At 36.9% G+C, this 16,491-nt stretch overlaps 1 protein-coding gene across 1 annotated transcript; it reads right to left on the bottom strand.

Annotated features, from left to right (window-relative positions):
- Positions 1-6,790: 6,790 nt before the first annotated feature.
- Positions 6,791-10,640, bottom strand: LOC113297053 (COP9 signalosome complex subunit 6a-like). The gene is made up of 9 exons (XM_026545452.1): positions 10,301-10,640; positions 9,453-9,541; positions 9,234-9,327; positions 8,703-8,764; positions 8,535-8,613; positions 8,324-8,416; positions 8,133-8,233; positions 7,785-7,840; positions 6,791-7,166 (listed from the first exon to the last, which is right to left on the bottom strand). Exons 1-9 carry the CDS (start codon positions 10,593-10,595, stop codon positions 7,082-7,084), a joined length of 954 nt encoding a protein of 317 aa, XP_026401237.1. The 5' UTR covers positions 10,596-10,640; the 3' UTR covers positions 6,791-7,081.
- Positions 10,641-16,491: the final 5,851 nt, after the last annotated feature.

Here is a 16,491-nt window from a genome sequence, read left to right on the forward strand (position 1 = left end):
CTGTGGTGTAAGTGGCGCCTGGCGTAGCCATGGCCACTAGATTTAAGCGGTTGGTCGCCTAAAACTTGCCACAAGTCCGTCAGTTCGGTGGCGAACTTGGATGGATGAGATTGCATCTCATGAGAAAGGACGGCCATTGATTATGGCTATATCTTGTTGTATAGCAAAGTGGTACCATTGGCATAGCGGCGTCTGGCGTAGCCATGGCATAGCCGTAGCAGCTGTTTTGGCAGATTGGTGTTAGACCCGAAATTTGGCGTGGCAACATTGGCCTTGTTGCCACATCAATCCCAATGCTCTGGGGAATGTTACCTGTCTTGGTTGGCGTAACAACTTTGCCTAAATTAGGGTTTGGCATGTCGAAACCCTAATTAGCGCATAAGGCATGCGGCATGTGGCCGTGGATGGCCGAGATGATTGGCTCAAAAAATATAAACAATTTAAGTTTGCTAGACAAGTTGGATGGCTGAGATGATTCACATAAATTTGTGTTAACTCATGAAATTTCGTAATCAGAAAATTCAGATGTGGGACCCTCACTAAAATCGTTGTAGAATTCTCGTACGAACTCGGATTTTGACGGTCCGCCCCTCCATTCTGATCAGAAAAGAATTTCCTATCTCCCCGCGAAGGAATATTTAGGTTTTGAGCTCGTTTATGAGGTGAAAATAGCCCGACAGTGAAACTCAAGAAGAATTCAGGAGGGATTCTGTCAGTTTTCAGCCATGGCCTAGCTCGCCTTTTATGTTGTATCTTTTAGCTCGTTACTCCGATTGATCTGAATTTTTATTATGTTATGCTAGACATCCATACGAAACCTTTGGCATGTATCTCATACTAAAATTGTTTACCAAACATTCCAGTTGTTTGTACAATCTTTGGGAAGCCAATTTGGCATGGTGACCACATGACGCAATTCCACATCTTTTAATATTGTGACAGGTTTAGAGAAACTTGATTGGTTAATAAAAATAGGGGGCCAGCCAAGCACGAGTGTGGATACACTTCTGGTGCGCGTGGTAGGATTAATGTGACCTGATTGGTCGATGGGGAATAGGGTCGGCAAGTATGGGCCCAGCCGCAACTCATGGGAGTGTGGCAGGTTTGTAGCGACCTGATTGGTTGACAAAGGAGTAAGAGTCGGTTGGGTAGCATGGGGTGTGGTCAAGTGGCACCGGCTGGCCTATGGCATGGCCACGCTTCCTCTCATTGTTTCTACTTCTCTGCGGCTCCTTTATTTTTTGCTTTCTGATTTTGGGTAGGACTTTGCCTACTAATCCATGGCGGATTGTTGCTTACATGCATCAGTCTGGATAAATTTCATGTGAACATATTGAGTTGCTCAATAAATACGCCAGTGGAGAGATTGAACACTCATCACTTTACATGGCTCTGTTTCTTTGCAGAGTGACGACACATTAAATGTGAGGTTTTACAATTTTAACTATGAACTAAAAACCACCATCCACAATGCCCAACCCCTCTACTAGGATGGGGATGGTGCCTCAAGAAGGGTTGAGATAACTCAGTTGGTAGATCAGAGGACTGAAAATCCTCGTGTCACCAGTTCAAATATAGTTCATGACATTGAGTATCTTATGTTAAGTTCCTGCCATTGAGCATCCATTATTAACCACAGGTTAATAATAGATACTCATAAAAATTCGATATGAATCAGCATTCATACATGCTATCGTCTGAATGTCTAGAGTGAGAAAATCCTGCCCTTATTCTTAAAGTCTGTATAAAAAAAGGAAAAGAATAAGGGAAAAGAAAAAATATAGATTGAGTCATAAATTAGGGTAAAGATAAGAGGTGGGTCTTTATTATATGGATCTCGTGGTTCTTTTTTTGATTATATGGCATGGCGGGTTCCTCCTAACATTCTAAATATTAATAGTGAAAAAAGAATTACAATATGAAGTTAGTTGCTTCTAAAAACCCAAGACTGTATATAGTCTCGAGGGGTGTGGAAAGATCCGACTTGACAATATGAAATTAAGATCCAGTACAAGTGGAATCCTATCCTCTTTTTTTTATATATATATATTCCATTACGTTATCCCCCTACGTGACTTTCGAGAGCCTATCTAAGTGATGTGCGCGGTACAAAGTTCACGATACAGAACTCATTTTATTCATCTTATTAGCCCCTGAAATAAATAGAATATCTTCCAAATTTTGGAATCTCAATGAGGACCCATTTTTTTTGCGCATCTATATCCATATATAGGAAAATAGTTCTATTACTCTAGAAGGGTCTGTAAAAAAAAATTCCTTGGATATCTCGCGGCATAAAAATAAAATTAGGTTCTTACCATTCAATAAGCATCTTGTATTTCATAGAATTTTGGAGCAATATAATCCTTACGTAAGGGCCATCCTATCCAACTTTTAGGCATCGAAATACATTTCAGGCATGGATGATTATCATAAGAGATTCCCAACATATCATAAGAGGGTCGTTCTTGAAAATCCGCACTTTTCCAAATCCAAAAAACAAACGAAATTCTGGGATTTATCCTTGGGGAAAATACTTTTATGCATACCTCCTCTGGCTGATCCACACCATACTATATTCTCGTAAGATGATACACACTAGCTAAGAGTCCGTCTGGTGCTACATCATTGGCACACTGAGAGCGTAGATAATTGTAACCATATACATATGAAATAACAACAATGAAATGCCAATCCTCAGGCTTTATTTGTAGAGTTTTGACTCCTTGGTAATCTAATCCTAACGATCTATGAACTAACTCATGCTTGACTAGCCAAGCATACAAATCCCTGCATTTTTTTAATCTCTCCCGAATTTTCATTTGTATAAGTAGTTCACGTTTACGACGAAATTTTTGAAAATTGAAGTGAACTCCCTAATTCACTAATTCGTGGGAAGATACTGAACTTTGGTATTTGAAAAATGTTTCACTAAGGTATCTCTGAAATAGATCGTGATTGATCGAGTAATCCTTGATCATAATTCCAGTATGCATGCTGCGTCCAACATAAAACTTGTGAGCGGTAGTAAAACATCGATTATTCTGCGGAGACCCAAATCTATCTTCGTAGATTTCTCGAGATATCTTCTTACGAAGTTTTGTTACAACATCGATAACTTCCTCCAGTTTAGGCGGGCAACCCAGAAAATAAACATCCACAAGAATTAGGTTATCAACTCCTCGAACAATACTATAAGAATCAGTACTGAACATCCCTCCTGTAATAGTGCAGGCTCCCATAGCAATGACATATTTTGGTTCAGGCATTTGCTCATATAATCTTACTAAAGAGGGAACCATTTTCATTGTTATTGTGCCGGCTGTTAAAATTAAGTCCGCTTGCCTAAGACTCGGTCTTGGTACCAAGCCATAACGATCAAAGTCGAAGCGCGAGCCTATTAATGAAGCAAATTCAATAAAGCAACAACTGGTACCATACAAAAGCGATCATAAACTGGAGAGTCTTGACCAATTTGAAAGATCATTTGATGTAGTTGAAATAACTGAATTTTGGGTTGTTTGATCAAGTACTGGAAACTCAATGAAATTCATAACTGTCTAAATGTCATTTTTTTCTTCTTTTTTCTTTTTATTGTTTGGATATTCAGGAGCTAAGACCATTCCAATGCTCCTTTTCGCCATACATAAACTAAACCATCAATTAGGATAAGCATGAAAATTAAAGCTTCTATAAAAACGGATACACCCAATACATCATAAACTAAAGCAAACATATTATAACGAATTCAGAATTGTAACCAGGCGTTGCCCATTGGTTCTATGCCTGATTCATAACTAGAAAGTTTCTACGGTCCTTCACGAGTCGGGGGTAAAACTCCGGAAATGAAAAAAGCCAAAATAGGAATAAGACTTGATATTATTAGGAATCCCCAGAAAATGTCATATGTCATATTCGTAAAGTAGAAACATAGATGCACTCCTATGAATGTGGAAAAAATATCTACCGTATTATTCGATTCGATCTGGAATTTGAATTAAGCTATAACTGTTTAATCGAAATACCAATGAATATTGATTGAACTCCCCAGTTTTTTTTGTTGTGGGTCATTCTTGTTTCAAGGTTCATTGAGTGGAATCCTATTTTCACTTATTTCAATTCCATTTTGATACGCTAGAGACAAATTATGCTCATATTACAAACTTATCATTTTTATCTTGCCTCAGAGTTTCTCTAAAAAGGGGAGAATTTGTGATATACCCAAGTTGTTATATTCATAAACGGAATTTTCCCCCTGAAGTCTTCCCGGAATCATGAAGGGATATGTCGGGAAACCGAGATTACGCTAATCTCGAACCGACATGTTTCCATAGAAGTCAATTCCATGAAACATCCTATTTTAGATAACTTAGCTCGAATCCGTCTCTTATATCTTTAGATTGATCGAATAATACTAGCAAGAATATATGATCAATACGATAATAGACAATCACACACGACACAAAGATTACGTGGTTCACTTATCCTTTGTAGGCTACATCCACGACCGAAACCACCTCGAGAATATTTCATTATCATAACAAATTATTACATCGACACTTTATATAATCAACTAGTTATGTAACCCACTAGCGCTAAACGTTAGAATCAACAAGACATATTACGAGGAATTTACCTCTTCCTTTGTTCTTATTCTTCCATAAACCTTCACCGCCATGGTTGCTTCGACTTTAAAAAAGAATATGAAGAACATCATGAATTCTAGCTTCTCCTATATGAAGTTATGAACCCTAGAAACACTAGATTTCTCCCATACCCGTTTTCACTACAAGTCACTCATCTCACATAGATTTTGCCCTATCACCAACCATTGTAGAACACAACGGTAGTGACCCGAACACTCTTATAAAGAGGGGATTCTCGAAGAGAATGTATTTCTACTCACAATATAAGCCTTCTTATATAGTAGACAAATCATTGATCCACCAAGTCTTAGAACTCCTAAAAATAGACTCACACCTTAATTAGGAAATCCTAAACTAGGCTACCACATAACTTGGCAAACACCCAAGTTATGTTCCGGTAAGTTCCGGAATCTTCACGGAATAAAACCCCAATAATCACCACCTTATGTGACGTGAACAAAACCTTCGTCTTCACTCCAACAAAGCATGAACGTTTACCACCTTATACAAGGCCATCCTCGCGGACACCATCACTAGCACGAATCAAAATTGTCTTGTACTTTGAGCTTGAACCACCACCTAAGCCAAATTCCTCCTTTGCACTTGTACCATCGGAATCGCTATCTGTCAGTCTTCTAACCTCACCACAAACAACTTCTCATATAATTTATACGAGTTTCTGCATGACTTGTACGAAACTACTTCGTTGCCGTGACCACTCATTATTCCACCTTTTGTAGAATACTTCTTCTTCGACACATGTCTAACACTTGACATTATTTGAACTGAACCATTCAAACAATTTCAGACGGAATTCACCAACTCCAAGAACCAACAATCTCGAGTCATCCTCTATGTAGACAAAACATGCTACAACCTTCATATCTTGTGTATGGACGATTGTCACTTAACACCACCATGATTCAAAACATTCTTCTGGCAATATTTTGCAGACACCAATTGAACCTACGAACGATTTTCTCTTGCAAAGAAAACACCTTCAACACGAATCATAGTCACATCAAGCAAAGTTGTCGAATCTTTTTTGGTATCGTCATATTCTTTGTTCGACCTTGATCGACTCATCATTTCTCCCATACACGTTCTCACTACAAGCCACTCATCTCACACTGATTTTGCCCTATCACCAACCATTGTAGGATACAACGGTTGTGACCCGAACACTCTCATAAAGAGAGGATTCTCCAAGAGAATGGATTTCTACTCACAATATAAGCCTTCTTATATAGTAGACAAATCCTTGCTCCCCAAGTCTTAGAACTCCTAAAAATAGACTCACACCTTAATTAGGAAATCCTAAACTAGGAAACCACATAACTTGGCGAACACCCAAGTTACGTTCCGGTAATTTACGGAATCTTCACGGGATAAAACCCCAACAGGATAAACAATAAACTTTCTACAAACCGACATGTTTCACAACCTTTTCATTGATGGAAATTCGAGGTTACAATGTGTTTAAGATCGCAAATAAGAGAATACAAAATAACAAGAACATACTGTAAAAGTACAATACCGAGAAATCCAACAAGAGAAAGTGTAGGATTACAGGAGTAAGACAAATACAAGTATGAGTAAGATCCGATTAAATCGGAGGAAGAATGGTTTTTCTCGGAAGTAAATTCCAACCATTTAGTTTGTTTTTCTTCTTTAGAAAGATATGCTCCCAAAATAGGAGTGATTTGCTCAAATCTCTTATAACTAATGACGAAGCTTCCGTCGTCAAAGAAATCACCGATGAAGATGAAGATTGCGTCGTTGGAGAGCATCACTATCGTTCTTGGAACCCAACCCAATAACCAAGAACCGCCATTAAAACGAAGATAACCGGCAAAAGAGTAGCTATAATGATGTAGATAAGTAGCATAAAAATTAAGCTAAAACTACTAACCTAGAAACAAGAAATAATGAATGATCCAAAATCTGAGCAGAAAAGGGTTGTTCTTGGTGGTTTTGTTGAAGGAGTGAGAAAGAAAAAAAAACTGTGGTGTCTGTGTGAACTGAAATGAAATGTTCCACTTTCTTGGTCTCGCTTTTTCTTAGCATAAATTTATATTCATAATCATAATTTGCACTACTAGTCCCAAGGTGTGGAGTAGAAAAAAGGAGGGAAGCAAAGTCAATAGCCCAAAAGTTAAGACCTTGTTAAAAAGCAGTACCCTATTAATATCATGCACATCATATTGTACGCACTGCTGCAAAATGTGGGGTTACAAACCAAAACTCACAGCCCAAAGTATAATATACCAATTCCCTCCTGCATATTGCAGAATATGACCAGAAATGGGACAACCTACAAGATTATCAACCCCCAAAAGTTCTTTTCAATTGTTCACAGTGACCGTGAAATAGTATACCACCACAAATATAACCTCTGACTCAACTAAGAACATATTAAACCGTACGACGAGCTTTCAAATAAAGGCACTCCTGGCTCCTCCCCTCCGACTATGTCTGTCATATGCGACATTTAATTTGTCAACAACCTCGTACACAGTGCTGCAAAAAAATCATTGGTTTGGTTAAAAGGTGATAACGCAGAGTTTCTTTTTCATGCAGTAAATATACTAAGAAACAGTACCTTCGGGTTCTGAATGTAACTAATGGAGTACTGCTTTAATACATGACTTATAGCAGGTGTTACAGAAAGGAAGCCTAGCCATGATTCAAGAGTTCAAATGTTTCAAGATGTTTGGTTTCAGATTATGTGTATGCCATAGTGTTCATGTTAGCCTAGTAGTACATATTAGCACATTTATATTGTTTAAGGTGGAATGGTGATCGATGAAACTGAGAAATACAAACCAAACCAGAAGGGTTAATGCTTGGTCCACATAAGATGCTTTCAAGCTTTAGATCAATTAGATGGTTCTTGATTTATCTACACAAGGAATCGTGAGACCTACATTGCCAGATGCAAGTACTAGAAAGAAAAGCTGAACTGTTACAGGATAATAGTTCAAGCATTGATATACAAACTCATGAAGGATATGAAATAGTTTTACGTAATCATAATCTTAGACTTAACATTGTGCCATGAAGCAAGATATAATGAGTCCAAAGTTCAGATTGTACATCTTATAATCAGTAACAAAGAGAAAGATCCATGTAACGTACCTCGAGCAGTTAGTGATCATGGCCAAGTATGTAATCAGGAGAGTGTCATTGTATTCCTACAAAACCAAAAGACACAATGAGAATGAAATAAGCCTTGAACATTGTTGCTTCAGTGCCCAACTGCTCTGGTCATCACAGTTTTTTGACAATCCAATTATTATGGATTAGCTGGTCATTTTAACTACTTAAGATGGAAAAGAACCAAGTAAAAGGAAATTACAGGTATTTTTCTATTACTACAGAAATCACTCTCTTACATATTCCTTCCTTTTCATTGCCTTTCCCTTGCAGCAAAAAAACAACCAAATATCTACCCCAAATGCTCAAAAGCGATAGAAACACACTTACCATTAAGAAATCATCCTGGAATTTTCCCGATTCAATGGCTGGCAATCTTCGTAAGAGACTAGAAACCTGCCTGAGCAGTGAGTTGTCAAACGGAATATCACCTGCATAAAAAGCACAATTGAATAACATCACCCCCCAACCCAACCCCCAAGAAGGAATATTGCACTTGTCAGTGTATGTAATGCATTTACCTTTTTGCATGGCTACAAGATACTGATTAAGAACTCTAATTCTGCTGTTAAGCATCTTTATGGCACTGTGTATTCCTGTAAGATGTGCAGCCACTGCATTTACAAGAAAACAAATGTATTTCTAGTTCGTTTCGTTTCCTTTCAAATAATTAACCAAAGACGAAAAGAAGGAGAACGCGAAAGTTAAAAACACTTAAGCCTAAAACCTCACATTGGGTTGCAGCTGAACCTCCATCAGATGGTTTGATGTGTGCTACGTGATCGACTGAGATTCGTTCTGCTTCAACAGTCTTGCAAATAAGACAGATAAAAGTTAGATATTGAGTTAGTGTTTGATGATTGGGCAACATAAGATGGATGGAAAACATGGAAAACCAACCTCAATAGTGTAGGTTGCACGAACAAAGATTAGCTGTGGAATTCCATCAATGACGTGCAGTTCTTCAGTTGTAAGAATACATCAACAAGAAAGGGTCAGTATGAATTTCAAAAAGAAACAAAACATTGCGCTTATTTTACAAAAAGTATATCAATAAGCATTAAGTTTAAAAAACAGCTTCTACATGAAAAAAAATAGAGAGATTAATTTTGTTTACTACAAAATTACTATTATTCCTAGATCTGATAGATTAAGTTAATGTTAATGAAGAAAAGAACAAGAAATCTTTTCACTTCAGGCTAGACAATTCAACTGGTACAGCACGGATCTTTGAATCTGAGTATCCACTACATTTCTCTTTCGATTAAAGAAACAGAAAAATGAGTACTACACTTAATTTGTCTCTCAGATTTTTTAACTTGATGTTATCCGCTAGGCACAAATTCTTGGTAGATCTAATTTTTGCATATTGATGAAATTAGACATTGGAGTCAATCAACTTCCACCACACAGCTTAAGAGTGACACATACCACTTTCATAGATTGACACTGGAAGATCCTTCTGCGCGTGATGAATGGTGGGATTGAGAAGAACATAAACTGGGCTTTCATTGATATCCATCAACTGTCATGAAAAGGATGATGCACTATTAGGAAGTACTACACAATTCAACAAGCATCGACCAAAGATAGAAATATACACAAAACATCATGAAAAAGTGTAAGATTATATAGATATTCCAAACTTACAGCTTTATGAATCTGCATATCTGTTTCGTGGGCATCACTTCCAGTGGAGTACCAACCAAGAATATAGAAGTTTGGGAAAACTTTCTTATCTACAAAGTTAATAGTTTAAAACTCCAAAGTCAGCGAAAGTAAACAACAGATATTTCAAACAAATACATAGAATAGGAGATGGCGACATAAAACTGTGAGAAATGCTAGCAGGCTACTCCCTAAAGAGTAGCAGGATGCTACACCTCATCATATCCATTGAATCTATGCCTCACATATGCCATGTATGCTTGAGATCACATCCGAAGATGAGGGATAGCACCATGCTACTATTTTAAAGAATACCTTTCTAGCACTCCTGCAAAAGATGAACATACTAAATATATGGGATAACCAACTGAGACACACAGAGACAAACTGAACACCATAACAGCTATAACAATATCAACGTAATAGATGTGTGACTTCAGTTACACCAGCCCCAATTGGTCTACCATGAGCAAGTAAAATTGATCAGATAAGCAGACACAGGCATATGGAACTCTAACTCAAAACCCCGAGGAATGATAAGCCTGAACATTACAACCTACTCAGTTACAAAAATTCCCAACCTATCCAACTAGGGCAACTTTCAATATACCATAACTGAGCAATCGGAGAAAGAAGCCTGGACACCAACAAGAACGATCCGCTAAACCCTAAATATGATCAAAAAACCCTTAAATCACCCCTAAAAAATTAGCGAAATTCAATAACATCATAAACCCTAGACCCTAAAAACAAAACCACACACATATGAAACAACCCTAAAAATAAAACAAAGTAAAGAAAAAAAAAAGGTTGAAACTAGGGATACTTACAGAGTTCTTCTTTCTTAAGAAGGAACGCACGATCAAGAGAATCAGTTTGAGGATCATATAATAGTTCAAAACTATTAAAGATCTCAACAGTTCTACCAGTTTGTGTACCAATAACACAACCAAATACTCTTGGTGATTCTAAAGATGATGGGGATGACGACGATGTTGGTGCATTGGCTCCAGCGATGAGCTGTGAATGATAAGCTTGAGATTTAACCCTAGTATAATGGTCTGATACATTAACTATTACTAATGGATGTAGCTTGAATGTTAGACCGCTGCTTGACGACGCCATTGTTTCTCTCTCTTTCTATGGAGTTTTGCGAATAAACTACAGTATGAAAAGAAATTGAGGAGACTGTATATAATATACAATTTAGCTGGGCCTCTACAGGGCCTTGGATTGGACTTGAGTATATTGACATTTTTGGGTTTTTCTTAGAAACCTGTTTTGAGGCATACTCTTTTTTTTTTTTTGAGGCATACTCATTCATTATACCATTTAGGGTGGGTTTATAAGGGATGTCTAAAGGTAGTGCAATTATTTATATATCCTTAAACAATTTAAATTACTAGAGTGTCCTTATTCTCAAAACCTAAAATCAAAAATCAAAATAAACTCTAAACTCAAACATCTTGGACTCCAATTCAATCAAGAAACTGATTAAGCAAAGCAAACACGAATCCAAGTGAGCGATGTAGGAGTGCCAAATCCAAATCTCAATTGCTCTTGGATGTATTTTAGAATGTATGTTTAACAAACCCATCTTGTTTTTGATTGATTTTATTTTGTTTGATCGATAGAATATGATTTCAAAGAAGAAATTAGGTTTTCAGAAGATCAATTCGGCTGATCTTGGAGTATCAATTTTGAGCCGAACCTAGTGTATGATTTAGAGAAACACTATGTTCGACTAATGCGACTTTGCTAGATTTTGTTCGAATCAGCCGAACCAAAATTCGTCAGTTACAGAGTGAAGTTCGGCTGATAACTTTTCAGCCGAACCTCAGTTTTACGAAAATATACCTAGGTTCGGCTGATAACTTGTCGGCCGAACCTAGGTATATTTTCAAAAACAGAGGTTCGGCTGAAAAGTTATCAGCCGAACTGTTCATCTGGTCAGTAGATCTGGGTTTTAAAATTTTAATTTTTTGATAGATTCAACTTATAAAAAGAAATTAAACCTCGTATAGAAGTCTACCTATGATTTGAATCACACATTTTGGTCACTTCTAATCACTAAAATCTCAAAATTCAAAACCCAATCTTTTTTTTCACTTCTTCTTCTTCCTCTCAAAATCCCAACTCTCTCACATAAATTTGATTTATCTACTAATTCACCACTAATAATTTAATTTTTAATCAACCTATCTAATCAAATCTAATCATAATCATTAACACCAATTATGTAAGGGTAGTTATGTCATTATTAAAAAGGGTGGATAAGGGGTGATGTTGTTTTTTATTTAGTGACTCTATTTTGGCATTATTTGGTATGCCTCAAAAAAATTCAGTATGCCTGAAAATAGGTTTCTTCTTTTTATATCATTTTCTTGACGAAACAGGTAACCCTACCCAGCTTCATTTATGTATTTTTTACCGACTTTCCCTTTAAGATCGGTTAGGTTGGTAACATGGTTCAGTATAGTCAGGTACCAGGTATAGTATCATCATATTGGTCCTCACAAATACATATCCGATATGGCGGAATCGGTGATGCTGGTCCATATTGAAGATTTTTGTCTGATCAAGGTATTGGCATCCTCCATCATATAGATTTACATATATTAGATGTTTAAATAAAATTTTAAGTGCAATAAATAAATTGAATAAAGGTGATCAAACTATTCGGATCAGATAATAAATTATTACATAAAATATGATTGAGCATATTTTATTTTCTCGCTTGTTATATAAATAATGTGAAAACGATATTAAAGTTAGAGAATTTCTTCAAAATTTGAATAATATCGTAGTAGATGGTTGATTTTGCTCGGCAAAGGCCATTCAAGGACATACTTGACCTCGGCCTAGCTTATGTACTCCTCATGACGCACATGTCTATGACAAGCCTTATTGACCTCTCCACACGACGCAGGATTGCTTCCACACTCAAACCCGAGTATTCCTCCATCTAAGTTACGACAACTTTGGAGAATACTACCACTTTATACGACACCTCATATATAAGGTTGATTACGTCACAAATGGGGGAACAAACTTACAGTTTTGATCTGGCGTTCTACGCCTTACGGGATGTGTGAGTATCAACTTACTTACACATGAGAGGGTAGTCGGTCACAAGGGATCATCTGCGAAGGACAAACTCAACTCTTGATATCCCTAGGATTAAGGAGGAGGTGATTATGTTACATCTCATCCTTTTCTCACCGACTATAATTAGGGTTTCGTAGAGATATAAATAGACCAACTGTTGAACATTCTAGACACAACAACAACAGAATAACATAACAAGTTCTCTGCAACTCTCTCTCTCTCTCTTAGAGATTCTTCGTCCGTAAATCTCTGAAACTAAGAACTCTAGTCCTACCTCTCTAAGTTTTCCTCACTAGACCAATCCTACCTCTCTATCATGAGGATGAAGCAGCCCTTCAACACCACCTTTTTGGTTTTAGGCAAGGACTGTTCGTAATCAACCTTTCGTAGCCCATACAAACCCTAACCATCTTTACCTCTTTAACCCTACCCCATTTCCGATAATCTACAACTTGATATCTTCTTTATCCTTGAAGGTCCCTCACAAGCAAACAAATTTTCATTATTGATTGTATGTCTTTCTTAAGGAAATCAATAAGCTATCTAACTGAGGCAGAATAGTTGAAAGTCTTAGCTTCGGCTGAATCATATCATAAGGTTGTAAAGGACGTTAGTTAGGGAATAAAGTATGTAGGATCAAGATGTAAAGAGCACTATTGAAGATGAATTACTCGGAAAGATTCGGTCTCAACTACACTCAGTCCGAAGCTTGATAGTAGGTTAGTGTTTGTAGCAGTTTAATTCAGTGAGATGTTTAAAGTATACTACGTTCTGGGATTTTTCTACAAGATTGTAGTTTCCTCGATAACAAAATTTTTGGTGTCTTATGTTATTTCTTTTCAGAATTATATTGTTCATATCTATAATAGGAATATCATAAGTACTACGTTGAACAACCTAGACAGTGTTTAAGCTCAAACTGTATTAACCTACAAGACTTGTTCTCGTGGATTCGTGTCTTGAGATATAGATTACAAAACGTGTTATTGTTGGAATTTAGTTCATGTACATATTAGCTTGTTCTTGGATATTGATTTTAAAGATCGTCGAAAGAACTTGTTTTTAAAATCAGGTACAATGATCTTTTTTGTCGATCTATACTTATTGATTGTAACAAGTAATTGTTCATACAAGTTCACAAACAAAAAAGTTGGTGGTGTACTTCATACCCATATCCTTTCAGGTATGACGAGAGCGATTGATATTCAAGTGGCCAATAGTCCAGGAAAATATCTTGGTAGTCCACTCCAACGGGGCAGAGTAAGTGAGGGAACTTTTCTTGAGCTTTTAGAGAAGACGGGAAATATAATGCAAGGTTGGAAATCTAGTTTAACTTGAGTTAAATCCGTTCTTGATCCTATTTCCAACCATGTGCTTAAGTTGCAAAAATGTTTTTAGAAAACTCTTAATAAGTATTAAAGGAATTTTCTTTGGGGTGGGGATCAGGACAATAGAATATGCACCTTGTTGTTTAGACGAAAATTTGTTATCCAACCGGTTATGGTAATTTGGGGGGGGGGGGGGGGGGGGGGGGGGGGGGGGGGGGGGGGGGGGGGGGGGGGGGGGGGGGGGGGGGGGGGGGGGGGGGGGGGGGGGCATTATAACTTAGATTCTGATTTGGATAAACTTCTACATGTTAGTATATTTTGCTGATAGAACTAAGAAAAGGTGTTCATTTAGTTGGAGCAGCATTCTTAAAGGAGGAGATGCTATTAAGGATTCTTTGAGGTGGAGTATAAGTGATGGCCAATTATGTTGATTTTTGAAGAGTCCATGGATTGAGAATCCTCCAATTGCCACCATTGCTGATATCAACATTGATGAGGTGCCAATTTCTACTGTAAATGAAGTGATAAATCTGTTAGAGCACTGCTCGGTCGAACTCGCAAGCATTGCTATCTCAAGCTTGTTTGTCAAGTTTAGGTGATAAAAATTATAAGTCTTGATTTCGAGTCTACTTATAACTATGTCTCGGATTAGGATAGAATGTGTAGTTGATCTTTAGATTTCACGACATTCATTAATTGAAGACGAAGATCTACTGAGGAGAGCTTGGAGGAACTTCATCAACAAAAGGTATGTTGAGACTATAACTTATTTATCACTCAGAAGTCTATTCTATTTTATCTCATATTGAGACTAAGTCGTAACTATATAGACTTTTAGATTATACACATTTGATATTTCGAGTTGAGTTTAACTCGCTTATATCTTTCTCGAAATATGTGTTGGAAGATTTTTGATTTAGCTACGTTCATCATTATTCTTAATGAGTTTAGTTGGAAACAATTTATTTGTTGGAAACTAAATAATAAGTCAAAAGATGATCATGTGAAAAATGCCTTGAAACATCTTACATGATTTGTATGAGACGGTCATTTGATGTCAACTCGGAATGTTTCGTACTGATCATTCGATCACTTGAAAATTGCTTATAAGCTAATGGTTTGTGTAAGACAACCATTTTCCTCTTCTAAGAATGTTCCAGTGATTAAAATGGGAGTTTAGAACAAAAACCCATGTTTGGAAAACAACACAGTATGCGTACTTGGTGTACAAACTGTGTTGGTATGATTCATGTCCGGGAACCAAGTTTGCATACCAGTATGCAAACGGTTATACCTTTAGGTCCGGAACGACAGTTTGCGTACCCGTTCGCGAACTGACTGACAAGACCAAAGTCGGAAACTTAAGTTTGCGTACCCTTTTGCAAACTAAGTGGTTTAAGTTCTAAAATCGGTCAAGTATGATTTCATACTCATGAACCAATACATTTATAAATCAAGGAATGCAATCTTTGCAAACCGTGGCTAAATGTTCATGAATTGATTCTCTTTAATCAATCCAATTTTGTTTCAATTGTGTCTTGTATACTTCTATGAGAATATAAGCAATTGAACAACTCTATGAGTAACACAATTAGATTCATTTGATTATCATTTGATCTAGAAGTATTAGATGAATGTGGTTAATACAAAAGTGTTCATATGGCGAACTTCGGTTAACTATTGTTGAGCCAACTCAATATACACGTTTAGGTATAGTTACCCGTATCTAAATGAAGGTATATTTCATTTGTGTGTAACAAGCTAATACCATCCAACGGTGGAGAGATATTTTTTTGGTTTTAAGCAAACTTAGCTTGAATATTAAATCAGGAATTCATCTAATGGTGAATATTGATTGCTTTGTTTCAAAGCTATCAAACCCTGATTTGAAGACTATATAAGGGAGAACTCTAGAAACTGGGAAACCTAATCCCCACATATCATGTGTGATACTAGTTTCTTACTAGAGTTGATTCTCCTTTAACCTAGGTTTTTCGTAAAGCTATTATAAATTAACGACTGGAAGACTTCATTGGGATTCTAAAGCCAGACCCAACTATTTTCTCTGTAGCTACGTGTTCTGATCTTACTTTTTATATCGTATTGAGTACTATCTTCTCTAAGATTGGCTCGAGATTTATCTCTGATAGGTAAGATATAAAAAGTAATCACAAAGCTCTTCGTCTCATTCTTTGTGATTCCACAATTACTTGTTTTACGACCAAATAGTTAAGTTATTATGAGGTGATTGATATTTCTAGGCTGTTCTTCGAGAATAAAGACCGGATTATCAATAGTTCATGTTCACCTTGATTTATCAAAAGACGGAGCAAAAACTTCCTAGGTATTTTTGTGGGAGACAGGTTTATTTATCAGAATAGACTTTTCTGTGGGAGACAGATTTGTTTATAAAGACTTCGACTTTGGGTCGTAGCAACTTTTAGTTGTGGGTGAGATCAACTAAGGGAATCAATTGCGTAGAGTCCTGCTGGGATTCAGAGGCGTAAGGAACGTGATTGTACCTTAATCTATGTGAGGCTTGGTTAGGGCTCAACTACATTCCAGTCTGAAGTTAACTTGTAGTA

Source organism: Papaver somniferum, chromosome 7 (assembly GCF_003573695.1).
Source record: "Papaver somniferum cultivar HN1 chromosome 7, ASM357369v1, whole genome shotgun sequence".
In the NCBI taxonomy this organism is placed as follows: Eukaryota; Viridiplantae; Streptophyta; class Magnoliopsida; order Ranunculales; family Papaveraceae; genus Papaver; species Papaver somniferum.

Bases quoted from the DNA above. Each gene is read 5' to 3' on its own strand.
- LOC113297053 (XM_026545452.1), bottom strand. From the start codon at position 10,595: ATGGCGTCGTCAAGCAGCGGTCTAACATTCAAGCTACATCCATTAGTA. The intron at 9,542-10,300 runs GTAAGTATCCCT...TTAACTTTGTAG, and splicing joins TCTTAAGAAAGAAGAACTCT to ATAAGAAAGTTTTCCCAAAC. The intron at 8,765-9,233 runs GTATGTGTCACT...TTACAACTGAAG, and splicing joins AGTGTCAATCTATGAAAGTG to AACTGCACGTCATTGATGGA.